Genomic DNA, 17,373 nt, shown 5'->3' with positions numbered 1-17,373 from the left:
TTTCCAGCTGCTACACAGTGACAGAGCTCTTCTTCAGGTCTGGGAAAAGTTCTCCCAGGGTCACAGCAAAATGCAAGGTGGAACAGATGGCTTAGCAATCAGTAGTTAGCACAGGGGTAGGCAACCTATGGCCCGCATGCTGAAGATGCTGGCTGATTTTCAGTGGCACTCACACTGCCCGGGGCCTGGCCACCGGTCCGGGGGTCTCTGCATTTTAATTTAATTTAAAATAAAGCTTCTTAAACATTTTAAAAACCTTATTTACTTTACATACAACAATAGTTTAGTTATAATATTAAAGATTTATAGAAATAGACCTTCTAAAAATGTTAAAATGTATTACTGGCACGCGAAACCTTAAATTAGAGTGAACAAATGAAGACTCGATACACCACTTCTGAAAGGTTGCCGACCCCTGAGTTAGCACATATTGGAAAAGCCACTCCGGGGAGAAAAGTATCAGGGGGTAGCCGTGTTAGTCTGTATCTACAAAGACGATGAGGAGTCCGGTGGCACCTTAAAGACGAACAGATTTATTTGGGCATAAGCTTTCATGAGTAAAAAATCCACTTCTTCATCTGAAGAAGTGGATTTTTTACTCATGAAAGCTTATGCCCAAATAAATCTGTTCGTCTTTAAGGTGCCACCAGACTCTTCCTTGTTTTTACCCCCGGGAGAGTGGCCGGCTAACGCCTCTGCAGTCAGAAGACAAATAGAGGGGCTTAGTGGGTCACAGCAAGACCTTTGCAGTCTCCCCCAGTCCATTAAGTCTCCCCCATTCAGGGCTGTTACGGCTTGAAGACGGCCCTGGAGAAGAAGCTTATGTGCATCCCTGTGGCGACGAGCAAAACAACCCCCAGCGCGTGGAGACACACGGGCACGCCAGGGCGCCGCCCGACAACCCGTGACAGGGTTAAAGGCCCGACAGCCTCCAGACAGCATCACCCCACCTGAGGCGCGGCTCGGGTCCCGGCGCGCCAGCCCCGCCCGCCGCACAGCGCCTCCCCTGGGCTCGACGGGACCCCCCCGCCGCGCCGCGCCCCGCCCGCGGACCCGCCACTTACTCCGCCCACGGTCCAGGGATGGGGCTGCCGCGGGCCCGGCCGGCCCTGCCGCAGGCCAGGGACCTGAGGTGGAGCCCCCCCGAGACCAGCCGGCTTCCCAGAGCGTCCTGCGCCCTGTTGAGCTTGACCTGGGCTGTGTCGCCCGGGGGGCTCCCGGCCTCCCGGGCGAGGGGCACCAGCAGCACCCGCAGCTCCCCCTTCGCCCCCTCCATCCTCCGGAGGCCGCCAGCCAGCTTCCCCCAGACCGAACTTCCGGCTTCAGCCGGGCGCGACAAGGGCGCGGCCATCTTGCGCAGGGCACGACTTCCGGCCAGCTGGCGCGAGAGGGCGACGAGACCGCGAAATCGCTCTCTTCGCCTCACGAAGCGGGCATTCCATTGAGACTACAACTCCCAGAATGCCATGCGGCAAAGACGAGAGGCTCTTGTACCCAGAGGGAGTATTGCGTGGTGGGATTTGTAGTCTCCGGGCGTGCTGGCTGTGCAGTGCAACCAAGGAGAAGCATGTGAGTTGAAATTCGTAGTCTTATGGCAGGGGTGGCCAGCCTGAGCCTGAGAAGGAGCCAGAATTTACCAATATACATTGCCAAAGAGCCACAGTAATACATCAGCAGGTCCTCATGGCAGACTCAGGGGAGGGGCCGGAAGGGATGGAGTGGGGGCAGGGCCTGTGGCAGAGCCAGGGGTTGAGCAGTGAGCACCCCCCCTCCCCCGGCACATTGGAAAGTTGGCATCTGTAGCTCCAGCCCTGGAGTCGGTGCCTATACAAGGAGCCACATATTAACTCCGGAGCCACAGGTTGGCCACGCCTGGTCCATGCCACACTGAGACTAGTCGTCTGCTCATATCAGGACGATCTCTGGATAGATTGCTTGCTAGCTAGTCCAGTTTAGATGGAGCATTATATGCTGTGACTTCTGTTTTCAATGGGCTCCTAACCTCAGATTCAATCTTAGACACTGAGTCTGGGGACACACACGTTTGAGCAAGCAGTTGGGACTCAAAGAGTTTAGGAGGGGCCTAGAACCTGTATCAAACTTAACCCGCAACTCCCATTGTCCAACCAGCCATTTTCTGTTTATTTTGTAACTCCTAACTGGTTTGACCTTGACTAATCATTTTGTAATGGAAATTAAGTTTACCACTTTATCAGTTGCTCTCTGAAAATCTTACAGGGTACTAATATTTGAAAGTAGCATGATTTCGCAGAGCAGACTGCCAGAGACTTTTTATTCTGCTCCTGTGCATGTGTCAACACTATCATTTGTTTGAGGGGAAACTCTCAAATGCAATAGGTTCAAAATATTATATTAAAACATTTCCATGACTCCTTCCTTCACAGAGACATTCCAAAATAAAATTTCCTGGTGCAAAATACCCACTGGAAATAAAACAATAACACCTAGTAGTCCTCCAAAGCAGGTACTACAACAGTATTTAAATTACAGCAGCTAGATAGTGCACCTCACAAACTATAAAGTCAGAGAGGCACCTTAGAGACTAACCAATTTATTTGAGCATGAGCTTTCGTGAGCTACAGCTCACTTCACTGATGAAGTGAGCTGTAGCTCACGAAAGCTCATGCTCAAATAAATTGGTTAGTCTCTAAGGTGCCACAAGGACTCCTTTTCTTTTTGCGAATACAGACTAACACGGCTGTTACTCTGAAACCTATAAAGTCAGAGGCTCTCTTAACTGGGATTATAGATGTGTATGTATCTATGACAGAAGCCTGTTCTCCAATTAACCTTTTTCTTGCTCTCACTGCAGGAAAAGCAGAGGAGCAACAATCCCAACAAATGGTTTATATCTGTGATTGTAGGGCTGTTGCAGCCTCTATTTTAGATGCTGATCAGTTTTGTAATGTATTGTACAACATGGCCCCAGTTCGGCATTGAGCTGGGCAGCTGGAAGGAAGGGGACTGTGTCAGTAGAGCTTGTTGCAAGATCAGAGTCTATGTGCCACTCTTGCCCTGTGCTGGATGGAATTTCAGACCTGCTCAAATCTGGATGATTGTTTTATCCACCAGCCACTGAACTACAGTACAAATGAACGCACAGCACTGAGGGATTTCCCTAGGCCCCCCCCCCAACTGTCCCATCCTCCTCCAGTGGTCAACCAGTTACCCCTGCAGTGATGCCAATGTAGTCGTTTTCCAAAACCCCCCTTTCCCCCCGTAAATTCGAACACCCCCTCTAATTTCAAGCCCTGGGGAAGCCTCTGCTACTGACATCTCTAGAACGTGCTGTCACCCTGCAGGGGTTGCACCCCACACAGGACACAAACCCTGCACAAGTATGCCTGTTTTAGGGGCTGCTCTCCCCAACCCAGGAAAGGTGTTAACACACTGAATTGCTGCAAAGCTCAAGTCAGGCTTACACCCAAACGTGCCCATTACAAACACGCCCCTGGCACAGCTGCTCACCAGGGCCGGGCTGGGTGGAGCGGAGCATCCTCCAGGCTCCGCCGCCCCTACGAGCCCGGGCCCCGCCTAAACCCCTGTCACGTCCCTGGGCCCTGCACGCTCCGCGCGCCTTGTATGCCCCGCCCCTCGTGATCTGGCCCCGCCCGCTCGCCGTCGCCTATCCGGAAGCTGCCGGGGAGGGCTGCAGGGACGGTGGCCGCGCGGGGCTGTTTCTCTCCGATGGCGGAGCGGAAGGATGTCGCTGGTGGCCGGGCTGCTGGGCCGGGTGCTGTGGCTCTCCGGGCTCCGTAGCGGGGACCATGCGCAGGGGAGCCAGGCCATGGAGCAGGACAAAGCGCTCGAGGTGTATGGTGACTATCTCAGCCGGTGCGGGGAGCGGGGGGTCAGTGCCCCGGGCGCGGGCGGGGAGCGGCGCTTCTAGGTCATTCGCCCCGCCCGAGAGCAGGGGACGGGGCTAGAGCAGCTCTCGGGGTCCCTTCCAGGCCTGTGAGGCGGGCGGGGAGTGGCTGCTCTGGAGGAAGGGGTGTCCTGGGGGGAGCGGCGCCCCGGGCGGGCGGCTGCTCTGGAGGAAGGGGTGCCCTGGGGGGAGCGGCGCCCCGGGCGGGCGGCTGCTCTGGAGGAAGGGGTGCCCTGGGGAGAGCGGCGCCCCGGGCGGGCGGCTGCTCTGGAGGAAGGGGTGCCCTGGGGGGAGCGGCGCCCCGGGCGGGCGGCTGCTCTGGAGGAAGGGGTGCCCTGGGGGGAGCGGCGCCCCGGGCGGGCGGCTGCTCTGGAGGAAGGGGTGCCCTGGGGGGAGCGGCGCCCCGGGCGGGCGGCTGCTCTGGAGGAAGGGGTGCCCTGGGGGGAGCGGCGCCCCGGGCGGGCGGCTGCTCTGGAGGAAGGGGGGTGCCCCGGGCGGGTGGGTGCCCTGGGGAGGGAAGGGCGGGTGGCCGGCCAGCCGGCCGGCCCTGGCAGGTGGGTGAGTGCTTTGGTTACTGAGAGCTTTGGGGTGGGTTGTTGGTGCCCAGGTGCAGTGGGGCAAGGAGAGAGAGGTGCCTAGGGACCCCCCTGGCCCTGCGATCTCTGGAGGGTGGGAAGCTGTCTCCAAAGCCCAGGTGTCAGGTGAACCTCCTGCAGGGTCACTTCCACTGGGGAAGTTCCCTTGTTACTTCATCCCTCTGGCTAGGGCACAGGCCCGATGCCCTTGGCAGTTAATGTGAGGCGGGTAACTCCAGAAAGGGCAGACAGGGCCGGATTAACCTTTTGTGGGCCCAGCGCCAAATAGATTTGTGGGCCGCCCCTGGAGGCAATGGAGCACGTTGCAGGGAGGTCAGCTCCCAGAGCGAGGGGCCAGCCAGAGGCAATGGGGCATGGCATGGCAGGGGCGGCCCGGCTGCCCCCAGCCCAGCCCAGCGCGAGGGCACTATTTACAAACCGGCAGTTGCCAGATGCACAGTGGCCTGGCCGGCCCTGTGCTGTGAGCATGCCCTTTCCCCTCGGGGCGGTCCCATGCAGTAAGAATACTGTGTTTGTAGTAGTATTTTCCTATAAACATTGGAGCAATTCCAAACCACAAGTCATCTAGTTTACAATCTAAATATTAAAACCAAATCTGGTGGCAAAAGCATTTCTTCCATACATTATAAATCAAGTTTAGATTTCGTTTTTAGCCGGAAGGGCAAAAAATAGCAAATACTGAATTGGAGGCCAGATTGAAGACCTTGTGCACACTGTTCTAGAGCCACTCTGTTGTAATTACTGATGGAAAGAGGGAAGTTAGCAGACTTGAGTGGGTCATCAGTGGCACACTTTTCATTGGCATTAATTCGGATTATTAGCTGCACTTCAGATACTCAGTATTTGGATCCCATATGCTATCTGAAACATAGCCTTTTTAATATACTAAGTAACTCTAAAATCTTAACACTGTTCAGAGATTAATTTTACTAGGAAGAAGGCACTCTGATTCTTGATTTTATTATGCAACAGATCATCCTGGACATACATTAATTCCACTGTGTAAACTGATGAGTCACTGACTGTCAGTAAAACTTCCTGGCAGGAAAGTTCAGTGGGTCAATTTCAGCCCTTGTGTAACTCCACTATAGTTAATGGCATTACAACAGGGCTGAATTTGGCCCATTTATATATAAACAAGTTTATGAAAAGGTCCAAAGGTATTTGATTCAATATTAGCTTTTATTGCCAGCATTAAATGCTATCGCACATGTAGGATGAATATTGTATTCACCAAAGGGCTTTGAGACATTACTTTTAGAAAATGACTTCTCATGCAGTCTATGGGCAGAAAATAAAGCCAGTTGAGAGGACCACATTGAGTACTCAAAGAATGTAATCAAAGTCCTTTTGCACACTCTGAGTTCATCCATTGCTGGAATGCTTTTCCACTGAAAGAGCTTGGGGTTGTTTTTCAGCAAACTGCATTTGCATGGCGTACCCCCTTTAAAAAAAAAAAAAAAAAGATTAGGTTTGTAGTATGGGCTCCAGTCAGCCAGATCTATAGTAGGTTGATTAAAAAAAATTTTTTTTTCTTTTGTTAACAAGGTTGACTTAATCTGAAATTAATCAGATAATGATTTTTACGAAATTATTCTTTATTTGCAACTGTTGATGTTAGATCATGCAAACAAATTTTATCCTGTCACTTGTTCATGAATTCCTCACTGTAAGTATTTGGTCACTGAAATCGTATTGTATTGTTTCTGTCCAGTGATTGGATGATCTAAACTTATAAACAGGAGGATACCTCTTTTTCAGTTTATGAATTATCCTTAAACAGTTGTAATAGTTTTGAATCCACAATGTAAGCACTTCATCCTGGAAAATGCTTAGTGTCTCCAACTTCTATTGATTTTTTTTGGGAGCAAGAGTGGCTTAGAACCTTGCAAAATTTGCCCATATACCAGAAGTTCCTCAAGTCAAGGATCTTATTCTCCTATTCTTTTGTGAAGTGCTAAGCATACCAATTTCAGTAAGAGAGAGGTGTCAACAACCACATTGCCTGTGTAAAGGGTTTGATGTAATAAGATAATACTATAAATTAAATCCATACTGTGTTCTGGGTAAGGTCTGTGTTTTGCCTGTCAAAACAGTGCAGAGCTGATGCACTCCATTTGTAGGTAGTAAAATGCTATATTCTTTGACCATGAAAGGTAGAAATGTTTGCATTGTATGGAGAGGAGCAGACCTGGTGAGGTACAGGTGGTTTGGTTTCTGCTCCTCTTGGGTGAACTGAGTCAACAAGATGTTTGTGTAACCGGGTCTCTCCCGGAGAGGAGGTGAAAAAACTAGGCTGGGAAGAGCAACTTGTTAAAAACCTGTGACTTTTCCCCTAACCCTCTAATGTATAAAAGGCATTTCATTTCTGGTGTATGCCCTTATGCTTTAGATATAATTCGAACTATCCGGGATCCAGAGAAGCCTAGCACTTTAGAAGAACTGGAAGTGGTAACGGAAAGTTGTGTTGAAGTGCACGAGATAGGAGAAGATGAATATCTCGTTATTATCAGGTTTACACCAACAGTACCTCATTGCTCTTTGGCAACTCTCATTGGTAAGATTCATATTCCCATAAATGGCCGTGTAGTTTTCTTCTAAAATGTGCAACAGTAAACCAAATACAGTGGAGGTTCATATGAGTAACACTAATAAAAATAAAGTATTTTTTCCCTTTTTTTTCTTTGCTTGGACTTGTATATTAGAAAGCATTATACAAAGCAGTCAAAAGAAATATTGCAATATTTCTTAAACTGACTAGCATTTTACGAAGCAAAAAGATCCTCTAGGCCTTGTTCAGGGATGATGGCTTTCAAAAAGCCTCTTCATGATTTGGTAGTTCCAAGACGCACGGAGTTAAGAGAGGAAGAAAAGGAATTGTGAGTTACGTGTACATGATTGCTGGTTATTAGGCCCTAGCCACACTAGTTTGAATAGTATTGGGCTTGACAACTGTCTTCAAATATGGCTGTCACGGACATGGACCTACCACTCTTTTACAGTTCAGTGTAGCTAGAGGTTTTCTACATATGGTAGTGCAAACAATGACACTGGACTAGTCCCTTTAAGGTAATCTATAGCACAACTTCTGAATATAGCTGCAATATGGTTTGGTGTGGAAGTAAACCATTTAACAGCTTACTATTGCTGTAGGTGTTTCAAAATGTTTAACAAGCCACAGTACAGATAGGGCTTTAGTATTTGCTTTGTTGCTTCTTAGCTAAGGAGCCCAAGGTGGCCTTAGATAACTATGGTGGCCAGACTTTAGAAATAATGGGGAGAGAGGAAGCATTAGTGTTGAAATGAATGTAGAGCAGTGATTGTTAAGTAATACTGTGCCTTGGTAGTATATGAGGAATAGGGAGTAAAGCAATATGGTTTATAGTGTAGTCTTGTCTTGAGAGATTAATCTTCACTGATTTAAGAGAAATAACATATTGGGCTCTCTTCAGCAGTTCTTACTCATGCAAAACTCCACTGAAGAAAATACTATGGGATTAGAGCTGTGATGGCTTCTGTGTCTAGGTCTGTTAAAAATTGAAGTTATATTTTTAATTTTTATTTATTACAATCTAGGGATTGTACATTTACCCAGCTGGTATCCTCCTGAATATGAATAGCTGATAGGAGTTGATTTTTACTTACGCTAGAAGGGTACGTTCCAAAATGTTGTATGGTTCCAGCATTACTGCAGAAGTTTAAAGAAAAGCAGTTTGTCAGATCTTTAAAAATAAAACAAACCCTCTTATGTACTGTTAAAAGGTCACAAAGTAGAACAAGATTCTACTCTTGCGTATTTTCTTTGACTATGTGCTTAGTTGGGATGTTGTTTATCCTGTTTCCTTCCTGTGATGAAACCAGATTTCAGTTCTCTGCAACTATGCTGCTTAGTTATAATGTATCAAGATTAACAAGCTTTATAAATCTAAATTAACACAGACAAAGGATTCTCATTTTACATTTTAAATACTTTTTTTCCTTGAAGGAAAATAAATGTTTGAATTTAACCAAGAAGTAATTCATGCTGAAGTATCACTCCACTTCTTTGTATGGGAAAGTGAAGTACAAATGGTTAAGAATTAATCGGCCTAATTTAGGACTGGCAGCTACTTAATCATTTACGTAGGGCTTATCTACATAGGGAAGCTGTTCTGAAATAAGATAGGGTGTGAATTTGAAGCGCAGTAGTTGGTCATGCTATCTCCCTGTATAGACACTCTCCTGTTCCACACTTAGTGCCTTTGTGTAGAATAAGAGTGTTCATATTGGGAGCTAGTATGGAATAACTATTCCACAATAGCTATTCCAGACAATTTGCTGGGGTAGAAAAGCCCTTACAAAAAACAGATTCTGTGAGGTCCAAAGCACTCTCAACGTCAGTAGGATCAGGCTCATGTACAGTAGCTATTACTTACAGTATATGTATTTAAATAGTCTGAAGATTTTTACTCTGATTTTTAAGAAATAAAACAGCTGACTCTTTTAGAGTACTGTGAACTTGACTGCCACGGTTTGATTTCCACAGGCTTTGTATTCTTGTGTTCTGAGTGACCTCTGTTTCTCCACAGTTCCTCATTCTGTAAAAGGAAAGGGCTACAGCAAGTATATTTAAGCAGCTAGGCAGCACATGTAAGAGTACAAGCAATAAGCAGTTTGCCAGAGTTCCTCTCGTGCATAGGCTACTTGATTTTAAATTGGTGTTTTATGTCTTTTTACCTACTAGGCCCTAAATAGCCTGGGACCAACCGATTGAGAGTTAGTCTGTGTGGTGGTGAATTTCTATCCTCCTTGATAGAACTGGGTTTGGCAGAACTGAATTTTTATTTTTTTTTTTTAAATAATTTTGACAGATAATAGCAATGCTTATTTTAAAGCTTTTTAAAATGATAGTTTTTTTAATTTTCAGTTGTGGGAAATTATGGACTGGTCTGATAATTGGGGGGGGGAAGTCAGATAATTATTTAATGACATGTTGAGATTCAAAAAGTAAAAGCTTTATAACCATTAAAACACACATTGTCAACATCACAGGTCAAAATATGCAAAATACATATCCTTAAGCCAAACTCAAATAAGTTCTCAAGCATCATTTTTCTTACTGTACCTGTTGGTAAGTTTTTATTATTATCAATGGAAATATATTTTTCATTGGTCGGTATGTGTACATTGAGATCGACATTTACTGACATTTACCAATTAAAAAGCTGATCCTTCCAAGCCTAGATATAATAGAGAGGGGAGTGGCTGCCAGGGTGTTCTCCATAAAGGCCCCAGGACTCTGGAATCCCCTCCTGTCCCTGCTCTGAAGTAGTCCAGATTTGTTGACTCTAAGGCATCTTGGAGGGCCTATTTCTTTCAAGTGATTTTTGAGGCATGGGCCAATATACTGAGGTGTTGGTATTTCTAGGGCTGCTGCTCGATAGAAGGGTTGAGCTGATGGTATGGCATTTTGTTCTAACTAATTGGCAGCATGCTCAGAACCTGTGCATGGGCACTCTTTACTATCTTTCAATTTAGAATAAACAAATACATTTTTAAGAAGTCTGTGACGGCCTGGATGTTTACTCTCTGAAAGGAGCTCGGAGAGTTATGGTTGTTATTACTGTAACTGAGAGTGGCTCCTGGTCAGTCCAGTGGCTAATCTCCAGGTCACTGAAAAATGAGTCACATACTTGTAGTGGTCTTCTGTCCCAAAGAATTGCAGGGTGCTTGCCTGATCTGTCATACTCTGTACTGGATTCAAGCATCCTCTTCATCTGTCTGCCCTGTGCTAATGATTACAAAGATGAACCCATTAGATTTCAGATGTTTCTCTCTAGGTTAGTTGCATGTCATCTCCTAATTTATCACTAAAAGCATATAGTGACTACAGTGATGAGTACAATAGAAAGGCCTAATTTAGATAACATTATGTTTGAATGTTACATGTAAGCAGTCAATACTTTTTTACTGATGTGTCACTTGCTGGTTTTTTAGATTAATCCAAGATTTAAATCATAAGGTCCTTAGGACAAGGACTGTTTCCTTTCTGTTGTTTGTATGATACTGAGCACGTGTTCAGAGTTTAACAAATAATTTAATGTACATTGAAAATTAAGCAAGGGGTAGATGATAAATTTGGGAGACAGAAGAATTCCCTGCTCCCCCAAGTTGTTCCAAGATTGTGTTCTTTTCAAACTGTTTGCTGAACTTCTAACAAAAGAGAAATCTTCCAAAAGAAATAGCTGCATTATGTCCTCAGCGGAAGTTAAGTGCGGCCACAGTAGTAGGAAAGAACCTCTAGTACAGGAATGTAGATGCGGAGAGGAGTGATCATTCTGTAAAGTGCTTGGAGACTAAAGTCTCTCTCTCGGTACAAAGCAGGCACAGAAAAAGCTTCCGTATTAGCCTGCCTTGTCCTAGATGATCTGGAAGAACCATATCTTGGGGTCAGAGGGTCTCCATTGTCATTCATTCATCCCGCCCTCTTTCTGCTGAGAATGCTACAGTGGTGACAATTGCCAATTGTACAGATGGCTTTTGTGATGTAGATGTATGTCCACTGGGAATTAGGCAGACCAAAAAAATTGTTTAAATCATCTACAGAACTCCTTGAACTTGCGCATGAAAAAAATGTTTTTTATTGTTTGTTTTTAAACAGGGCTTTGTTTGCGAATAAAACTTCAGAGATGTTTGCCTTTTAAGCACAAGGTAAAGTATTCATTTCTACCATTCTCATATCAGATTGTGCGTGGATGTATGCCCAATACCAAATGACAAACTTAAAAAACCAAACAAACTGCAAGGTTGCTCACTTAGTTTTAAAATTGTGGTCAAAAAGATCTGTTGGTGTTTTTAAATAGTGCATAGTAATTTGCATATGGAATAATAGGATATCTTGCTGCACTGTCCAGCATGTAAAGGAACTTATGAGTAATAGTGATTATCTTGTTCCTCAAAGCATTTATAAAAAAAATCCTGTTTGTTCTTTCCACATAAATTGGGTTTTGCTAAACTCTGGAAAGGGGAACTGTGCTAAGGGCAACCTCCTGACTTTTCCACAACCCATGTCACTTGATTTTTGACACGTAGTCGGGATGGATTATGGAAAATACAGGACATCTTAAAACAAACAACCCCAAATATCTATCTAAGTCCTCCTAATGCCTTCAAGGGAAAGAATTATGGGCCACAGGAACATTTCAAAGCAGCCAGGCATTGTGAATTTTATTAATGTTTAACTGGTTACTGAGTTTGTTTGTACCCTTGGAATAACTGGTGGTGGTTGTCCCCAGTGATTCCTGAGTGAGTAAGCGAGACAAGGTGACCTGAAGGTAAGGTAGTGAGTAACGTGCCAGTTGGAATTCTGATGGTAAGGAATAAAGGTGCCCTCCACAGTTCATGTGAAGATTCTCTGCAAAACAAACAAAAGGGAAATGGGAGCTCATAGTGAGTTTGCTTGGAGAATTTGTAAGTACTGAAAAGGTAGGAAATGGAACCAGGATTTGAAATGAGATTTCTTATTCCTGTAACTTAAATAGGAACACAGGGATTGCCATATTGCACCAGGCCAGTGGCCTACCTAGTCCAATATATCATCTGACAGTGGCCAGCACCAACCACTACAGTGGAATATGCAGGAATCTAAGGAAATTTCCTAACCGCAGTAGTTAGAAGCTGGTTCATGACCTAAAGTGTGCGGGTTTATAGCTCTTCCAAAACTCACTTAAATACTTGTCTCTGGACTTAAATACATTTCAAATTTCTTAAGACTGTGGCTAACATCCAGCTTCTAAGGCTTTGTCTTCACTACCCAAAAGTGTGTGTTGATACTGCAAAATAACAAATGCATGTTGGTTATTTTGTTGTGAAGAAGCCCAGAGGCCTGTTTTGGCAGTGAAGACCTAGCCTGAGTGTTAGTGCCTTTCTGTTGCATAGGATACCAAATACCATAATATGTGACATTAGATATATTTGCTGCAATACTTTGAGCCGATGGCCTGAATCATTCCCTTATACCAGAGTTTCAGCACTGGATTTTCTTACTTTTGTAGCTACTTGCCTGAGGCTTCATGCTTTTGGGAATAGTCTCACCACAAAAACTGTGACCCATGTTTCTAGAAAATTGTGTTAGTGACGCTGTGCGCTACCAGCTATTTAATCATAACCAATCACTTTAGGGCCAAGGGTATGTAGAGAAAACAACTTAAAATTTTTGGTGCTTTAAATTAATGAAAGGTATGTACAGTTCATTTCCTTAATTTATACAGCAGATAACTTCAGTAAATAAACAACTTCACTACAAATAGCCTTGAAGTTCAAATTTGTGGATACCATTAATATGCTGCCTGGGAACAGCCTTTTTTGAGAACTGTTATACTTTATAATATAAAGAAAAGGAATACTTGTGGCACCTTAGAGACTAACCAATTTATTTGAGCATAAGCTTTCGTGAGCTGCAGCTCACTTCATCGGATGCATCCTGTGGAAAGTACAGAAGATCTTTTTATACACACAAACCATGAAAAAATGGGTGTTTACCACTACAAAAGGTTTTCTCTCCCCCCACCCCACTCTCCTGCTGGTAATAGCTTATCTAAAGTGATCACTCTCCTTACAATGTGTGATCTCTATCAAGCATTCTTACAACTACAGTACCCACCTGCGGAAGTGAAGAAACAGATTGATAGAGCCAGAAGAGCTCCCAGAAGTCACCTACTACAGGACAGGCCTAACAAAGAAAATAACAGAACGCCACTAGCCGTCACCTTCAGCCCCCAACTAAAACCTCTCCAATGCATTATTAAGGATCTACAACCTATCCTGAAAGATGACCCAACACTCTCACAAATCTTGGGAGAGAGGCCAATCCTTGCCTACAGACAGCCCCCCAACCTGAAGCAAATACTCACCAGCAACCACATACCTCACAACAGAACCACTAACCCAGGAACCTATCCTTGCAACAAAGCCCGTTGCCAACTGTGCCCACATATCTATTCAGGGGACACCATCACAGGGCCTAATAACATCAGCCACACTATCAGAGGCTTGTTCACCTGCACATCCACCAATGTGATATATGCCATCATGTGCCAGCAATGCCCCTCTGCCATGTACATTGGTCAAACTGGACAGTCTCTACGTAAAAGAATAAATGGACACAAATCAGATGTCAAGAATTATAACATTCATAAACCAGTCGGAGAACACTTCAATCTCTCTGGTCACACGATTACAGACATGAAAGTTGCGATATTACAACAGAAAAACTTCAAAACCAGACTCCAGCGAGAGACTATTGAATTGGAATTCATTTGCAAATTGGATACTATTAACTTAGGCTTGAATAGAGACTGGGAGTGGCTAAGTCATTATGCAAGGTAACCTATTTCCCCTTGTTTTTTCCTACCGCCGCGCCCCCCTCCCCGTTCTTGTTAAACCCTGGATTTGTGCTGGAAATGGCCCACCTTCATAATCATACACATTGCAAGGAGAGTGATCACTTTAGATAAGCTATTACCAACAGGAGAGTGGGGGGGGGGGGGAGAGAGAACCTTTTGTAGTGGTAAACACCCGTTTTTTCATGGTTTGTGTGTATAAAAAGATCTTCTGTACTTTCCACAGGATGCATCTGATGAAGCGAGCTGTAGCTCACGAAAGCTTATGCTCATATAAATTGGTTAGTCTCTAAGGTGCCACAAGTACTCCTTTTCTTTTTGCGAATACAGACTAACACGGCTGTTACTTTGAAACCTATAATATAAAGGCTATCCAAGTTTGGAATTGTAATGTAATATACTTCCGTGCAGAGGATCTGTAATAGTATTTTGAGCTCAAACTCTTGCTACTTCAAGATACTAAGCCACGTGGAGGCAAAATGCACTTCCTGAAAGTAGAGAAACCCTTTTTGCTCTATATGTGACAACTCTCACTGCTGCTTCACATCCCCTTCTCAGCCAAAAGATTGAACTGCATTGACACTTTCCACAGAAAGCCCCATTAGTAACCACTGGCAAAAGCTGAGTATGATGTGACAAAGAGCTTTAAAGAATGTGGGGTGGGGGTGGTAAATATTGCTTAGGATTTCCTCCCTGAAAGGGTCTTATTTTTCAAATGTGTTTAAATAAGCTGTTTATGAAAGTGACTGTTGCAGTTCCTGTAGCCTCTAGACAAACAGCTCCAAAATCAGGATCTACAGAACACTAGCTTGTGGTTTACAGAGAGCTGGCTGGAAAGATAGTGCTGGCTCTCCTCCCTATTTCCAGCTGCTTCATGGCATTAAAAGAAAACTTAACATACACTTAAGTACTTTCCCAGTAATACTTAGCCATGTAAGTAATTGATATGGTTATCTCAGTTTGACCACCAATAGGAGTGATCACCAATAGAGCTGTGAATTGGAGGGGAGATGTCCCGTAAGACATTCTCGTAAAATCTAGACGATGAAAAAGCTTGAGACCTGCCTATTGTGGACAACAGGATAGGATAGTTCACAAATGTTCATTGTTAAATCAGTGTGCATACTTTGTACAGCTATTTCTCTTTCCCAACAGAGTGCGGGAGTACCACTATTCAAGTGTGTGGCTAACATTGTTTATTTCTTATCTAGTTGGAAATTTATATATCTGAAGGTGCCCATTCCACTGAGGAGGACAGTAAGTGGATTTTTATAAATTGAATGACTGTGGCTTCAGAATCTGTGTGTGGCCCACCACCCTGGGTATTAGTGCAGTGTCATAGTTGCAGGATGAACCATGCCATTGGGAAATCTCAAAATGTAAGTTGCTGCAATGAAATTCAAACTTGTTCATGTTGCACATCTAATATATCTTACTGTGATATTGAGGGTTACATTTTTAAAAGGGGGGAAATAAATAGGAAGTATTGCATATGTGCAGCTAAGTACATTTCTGGAATTTCTTTACTTTGAGTGGTTGATCTTGCAATCTTATATTAATGCTAGACTGTTTGTATTATGGTTTTTAAAATGTGGAGGAACTGGACTGGCAAGCATGTGCCATAGAAAATCTGAATTGTAAAACTGTCTTTATTAAAATAAAACCAATTTTTTTTCCAAATAAAAAGAGCCACAAAGGACTCCACCCATGCCAGGTTTTGACCTTTCACTTCTTTTGTTCTAAACCTGAATAGAATGTTTTTTTTAACATGGAAAATTTGGGGTGTGTTTGGGATTTTTTTCCTTTCTCTCAGTCACATAACTAGAAACTGAAACTAGAGAAATTCAGATTGACACAATTTACCTAGGGATGCAGCGGATTCTCCATCACTTGGAGCCATTAAACATCCACTCTTGATTTTTACACTCTAGCTTAACCAGAAGTTGTGGACTTGATGCTGGAGTCACTTTGTGAAATTCTACGGCCTGTGTTCTGCGGGCAGTCAGACTAGGTGATCCTAATGGTACCTTCAGGGCTTAAAATCTATGCAACTTTACCAAACTTCAATGGAAACTAGTAGTTGAGTTCCCAAATGCAGGGATATTGGAGCCTAAGAAATTAAAAGCAAAATTTAGAGCCCTCATAAAATTTCAACTTTGACAATTCCTACCCAAGATCAGGATATAGATGCAAATGTAAGAAATGAGTATTAGTGCTATTATGTCTTAATGATGGCTTTTCTGTTACAAGGAAGCAAAATACAATGTTTGTTCCATATTAGCCAGTTGTCCAGATTGTCCCGTTGTTGTGAAGGGTTGAGAGGAATTTAGGGTCGGATGTGGCTCTACAAATGTTACATTACTTAAGGACTGCAGAATATCCAGCATGAACAGGGTGTTACGTATTCCTTTCCTGGACTAGAAATGCCATGAAAGTGATAGTGATTTCTAGTGGCTGTGTGTGACCTTTCTCCCACTTGCCTCTCTTTCCCTTATCTCCTTCTAATCTCTCTTTGTTCCATCCAAGATGCCCAGTTCAACACCACTTTCATGTCATTTCCCCCATTCCTGTGTGTTTTCGGTACGCCAGGAGCATCTCCTTCAATAGGTCTATCTTGCCATCTCCATTTCTACCTGCGCTGCACTCCTTTGGACAAATCTATTGTACAAATCCTAGTCCTCTTCTCCATAGAGCAAAGTGATTATAGTCCCTTCTATCAACATTTAAAATTAAAATTATAAAATAGAAGAAAGATGTCACAATCCATTTATTCCTTTTGTCTGTTGTCTTCCATTCCCATTGCTTGAGATTGCTAGTGTCTACAAAGATTTCAGGGACCTACTTCAGTGCAGGGTCAAGTATCTAGCACAATGTGATTACTGTACAAGAATTCCTCAGTAAAATGGCTCTGACTTACTTTTCATCTGATATTTTGCAGTCAACAAGCAAATAAATGATAAAGAGAGAGTAGCAGCTGCGATGGAGAATCCAAACTTGCGTGAAATTGTGGAGCAGTGTGTTACAGAACCGGACTAGCAGCTACAGTAACCACAGAGCTATGATTATTTTGATACATTGGTTTAATTATTTGTAAAACTTCAAGGCCTTGAGTTTAATACTTACATTGTTTGTACCTTCCACATGATTTTTAAAGGAAACCATTTATAAAGCGGATGTAAATTATAAGAAGGTGGATAGCAGTATATACAATTATATGAAGTGTATAGTGTTCTAAAGAATTTGTAATATTCAGTGTTCAAAGAGAAATATTTTAACTAGTTATTATGATCCAGCTGTGTTGCCTTCTTCTGATGCACATTGTGATACAAAATCAATTTTTCAGGTTAAAGTTCCACTGTGCTCAAATGGAATATGTTTCAATCACTACACTGTAAAAAAACAACAAAAAATAAAAATTGATTCTTATAATGAAAAGCCACTTCCAGTTTTGAATGTTTGTGCTCTTAATTTTACTATCTCTCCTGGCATGGTAACTAACAGAGAAGTAAAC

At 43.7% G+C, this 17,373-nt stretch overlaps 2 protein-coding genes and 1 long non-coding RNA gene across 6 annotated transcripts in view; 1 reads left to right on the top strand and 2 right to left on the bottom strand.

Moving 5' to 3' along the window:
• Positions 1-1,560, bottom strand: part of SPG11 (SPG11 vesicle trafficking associated, spatacsin) — a 61,827-nt gene extending 60,267 nt beyond the window's left edge. For all 3 annotated transcript variants that reach the window (XM_077828049.1, XM_077828050.1, XM_077828051.1), the window contains exon 1: positions 1,065-1,560. In XM_077828049.1, coding sequence (XP_077684175.1) covers positions 1,065-1,351 — 287 coding nt within the window. In that variant the 5' untranslated portion in view covers positions 1,352-1,560. The remainder of the gene's footprint in view (positions 1-1,064) is intronic.
• Positions 1,561-3,642: 2,082 nt separating this feature from the next.
• CIAO2A (cytosolic iron-sulfur assembly component 2A) lies at positions 3,643-17,301 on the top strand. 2 transcript variants are annotated; one of them, XR_013347231.1, is made up of 5 exons: positions 3,643-3,839; positions 6,875-7,039; positions 11,123-11,172; positions 15,074-15,241; positions 16,801-17,301. XR_013347231.1 is itself a non-coding variant. In XM_077827372.1 (5 exons), the coding sequence occupies exons 1-5, from the start codon at positions 3,725-3,727 to the stop codon at positions 16,896-16,898; spliced, it is 474 nt and encodes a 157-aa protein (XP_077683498.1). In that variant the 5' UTR covers positions 3,649-3,724; the 3' UTR covers positions 16,899-17,301. The 2 variants fall into 2 exon arrangements, 1 of the variants encoding a protein (XP_077683498.1); XM_077827372.1 differs by having other exon boundaries at positions 3,649-3,839; positions 15,074-15,119.
• The window catches only part of LOC144270736 (uncharacterized), a 24,486-nt gene continuing 16,101 nt past the window's right edge, over positions 8,989-17,373 (bottom strand). The window contains exons 2-3 of the long non-coding RNA XR_013347232.1: positions 10,155-10,252; positions 8,989-9,059 (exon numbers count right to left, since the gene is read on the bottom strand). This is a non-coding gene — a long non-coding RNA (uncharacterized LOC144270736). The remainder of the gene's footprint in view (positions 9,060-10,154; positions 10,253-17,373) is intronic.

This window comes from Eretmochelys imbricata, chromosome 10, assembly GCF_965152235.1.
Source record: "Eretmochelys imbricata isolate rEreImb1 chromosome 10, rEreImb1.hap1, whole genome shotgun sequence".
NCBI lineage: Eukaryota > Metazoa > Chordata > Testudines > Cheloniidae > Eretmochelys > Eretmochelys imbricata.
This window is presented reverse-complemented; position numbering and strand designations above follow the sequence as displayed.